The 2640-nt window shown below is 36.3% G+C and overlaps 1 protein-coding gene across 1 annotated transcript; it reads right to left on the bottom strand.

Annotated features, from left to right (window-relative positions):
* Nucleotides 1-761: 761 nt before the first annotated feature.
* Nucleotides 762-1529, bottom strand: LOC149624231 (uncharacterized). Its single transcript, XM_089852258.1, has one exon. The coding sequence runs from the start codon at nt 1527-1529 to the stop codon at nt 762-764; it is 768 nt and encodes a 255-aa protein (XP_089708384.1).
* Nucleotides 1530-2640: the final 1111 nt, after the last annotated feature.

The following is a 2640-nucleotide window of genomic DNA, read 5'->3' as shown; positions in this document are numbered from 1 at the left end:
TTCTTCTAAGATAATTAAATTCAAAATTTGTTTCATTCTTTTTAACTCTTGGTAAGCTGGAACATCAAGCACTAACAGTGACGGATAAAAAAAATTGTACCCTCCTCTAGTTCGTCAAATGTTAAAGGAAAAGTTCAGGTAGCCTACCATTATACCTTACAAGAAGGGCCTTTTTATAAATATGAAAGGAAAAATATAAAAAAAATGATCTCTCATTTAAAAATAATTAGCTTTTAATTAGTCTCAAAAACGAGGACTACTACGCTGCCGTTGGTTTTGTGGCGTCAGTTAAATCGAAACACTTAACCCCAACAGGATTGGTTGAATTCTCACAGGCTAAGAGAGGTAAGGGATAAGAGGTTCGATTTAGCAGACCTCACTAAACCAATCGCGGCGTAGTAGACCTCGTTTTTAAGATTAATTAAATGCTAATTATTTTGTTTCAAGAGATAATTTTGTTTATACTTTTCTTTTTGTATTTAAAAAAAATCCTTTATTTTAAGATATAATGTTATGTTACGCGAACTTTTACTTTAATAGGCAAAAGAGCAAAAGACAGGGAGTAGGAGATAAGCGTCTCTTCATCCCATTTTTCATTCCTCTAGATCCCCTTACTTTGAAAGAGTTTACGTATTTTTTTGCTATTACAATATTTTTTATTCTTCCGATTAATCCCGCCTTTCAAAAGTCTGAATTGGCATTAAAACATTTTTTGTAACAGTGAGTTAAAATAAACATATTATTGATCTTCTTCAGTTGTGTCAAAATTCTCGACTACGTAAAAAATCTAATATTCGTAAGTAAATATTTATTCCATGATTTCCATCATCGGAAGTGAGATCAATGGAATTCAGAAGTTCTCCATGAATTGCATCACCAGGATAAAAAGCACACTCGTCAACAATAACATTGTTGTCACTTTCAACGGGAATGCTGGAAATCTCATCCACGCCGTATAACAAAGGGTCGTTAACGTATTCAAAATCAGCATTTTGAATGTCTAATTCATTCATGGTTGACATACACCAAAGTTGAATAGGCGAGTAAGAATTTTCAGTGCTTAAGGAATGGTGGTTCCAAGCTTCGGTCAGCGATCTACACGATTTTCGAATTCTTGGTAAGAATACCAAATGTAACGCGTATAAGTGCATTTCATTGTCGGCATCAAGGTAGCCTTCATCTTGCATAAACCGGAAAATGCCTTTAAAATAGGATGACACTAGACGATTTACTTCACGCCAAAGCCGTTCTATACGTTGGTTATGCACAGATAGACCTGTTATAAAGCTACCTCTATCCAAGCCACGATTATTCAACATAAATCTAGCAACTTCAATGTTCTCCATGCCCTTGTCTCCTCGAACCCTTAGAGGCAATCCATAAGACCTGAAGCCCTTTTCAAAAAGACCCAAAACACTGCTCGCTCTGTTGTTAGAGAAGAGTTGCAAATAAATTAAGTATCTGCTGTATCCGTTGATGCATCCGTGAAACACGAGTCTCCAAGCTATTAATTTATGGTTTGAATCCATATGCCTGTAAATAAAATCTTATCAGGATGCCCTCAATCCATATTTTCGCGTCTACGACTTGAGGGTTTCACTTACCATAGAGCATTAGCTCCTTGAACATTGTATCTTCGTCTTGGGATAAGATTTCGTCGTCTGAGAGCTCTTCCCACAGGGTCTAATATATTTAGTCGCTCTCTCACTCTCCATCGTTGCACTCTTAATCTCGAGCTTCGCAAGGCACCAATAACGTACGTTTCTCCAATGATGGGATTATTATTTAATATATTTGTAATAAATTGGTCAAGTTGGGCATCTGTTATAGGTTCGTAATTTTCACTTTCCAGGCCAAGATAAGAACGGTGTCGCTGAAGTGTTCGAACTGTTACTCCAAGAAATGACGCTACTCTCACCCACGACAAACCGAGTGTACTTCGACAAAATTCTATCTGCTCAATAGTTAATTGATATCGCGGCCTTCCTACAGTGCATTCTCGCAAAACAGGGAAAATGTAAGGTTCTTCTACTTCCTCCCTAGTGTTTATAATATCCTCCATTTCGTTAACCAAAGAAGCAAATCCGTTATATACTTCTTGAACTAAGTTAAGAAGGACGCCATTTGGATCGGGATTACGTTGAACAGAGGTTAAAATTGCTTCCAAAACTCTGCAGTGGCCTTGTAGCCTACGATGATTTATTTCAACAACATTAATATTCATTGAATAACGGTGTCGCAAACATTGCTCGTAAGCGTGTCTTAATTCACGAATGTAGTCCTCAACTTCGTTACAATTACATTGTAAACGGAAAACAATGATAACTAAACCTAATCTAAAAAATACAGACTTCATTTTGAATAATTTTGTTCTAAGATATACCAATATAGTGACTTTCTGCTATTTTAAAGAACAGAAGACTGGGACGAGCTAACAAAACATTTTCCACGATTCAATTTTACCTTCCCCTCTATCTGTTGACCCCCACAATCCCACCCGGAGATTGAACAAGTGTCACTCTTGACCACCAACTTTCGACTAATATATCACTTTTCGACTAATATATATCGCTTTTCGACTAATATGTATCACTCTTCGACTATATATATATCACTCTTCGACTAATATATATCAGATTT

Source organism: Phalangium opilio, unplaced genomic scaffold (assembly GCF_054372755.1).
Source record: "Phalangium opilio isolate 3A_F unplaced genomic scaffold, DU_Popi_V2 ptg000106l_1, whole genome shotgun sequence".
NCBI classification, from domain to species: domain Eukaryota; kingdom Metazoa; phylum Arthropoda; class Arachnida; order Opiliones; family Phalangiidae; genus Phalangium; species Phalangium opilio.
Note: the sequence above shows the minus strand (reverse complement) of the source record. Positions and strands in the feature narration are given on the sequence as shown.

What these genes read in the sequence shown, in the direction of transcription:
- LOC149624231 (XM_089852258.1), bottom strand. Translation starts at nt 1,529, where the DNA reads ATGGATTCAAACCATAAATTAATAGCTTGGAGACTCGTGTTTCACGGA.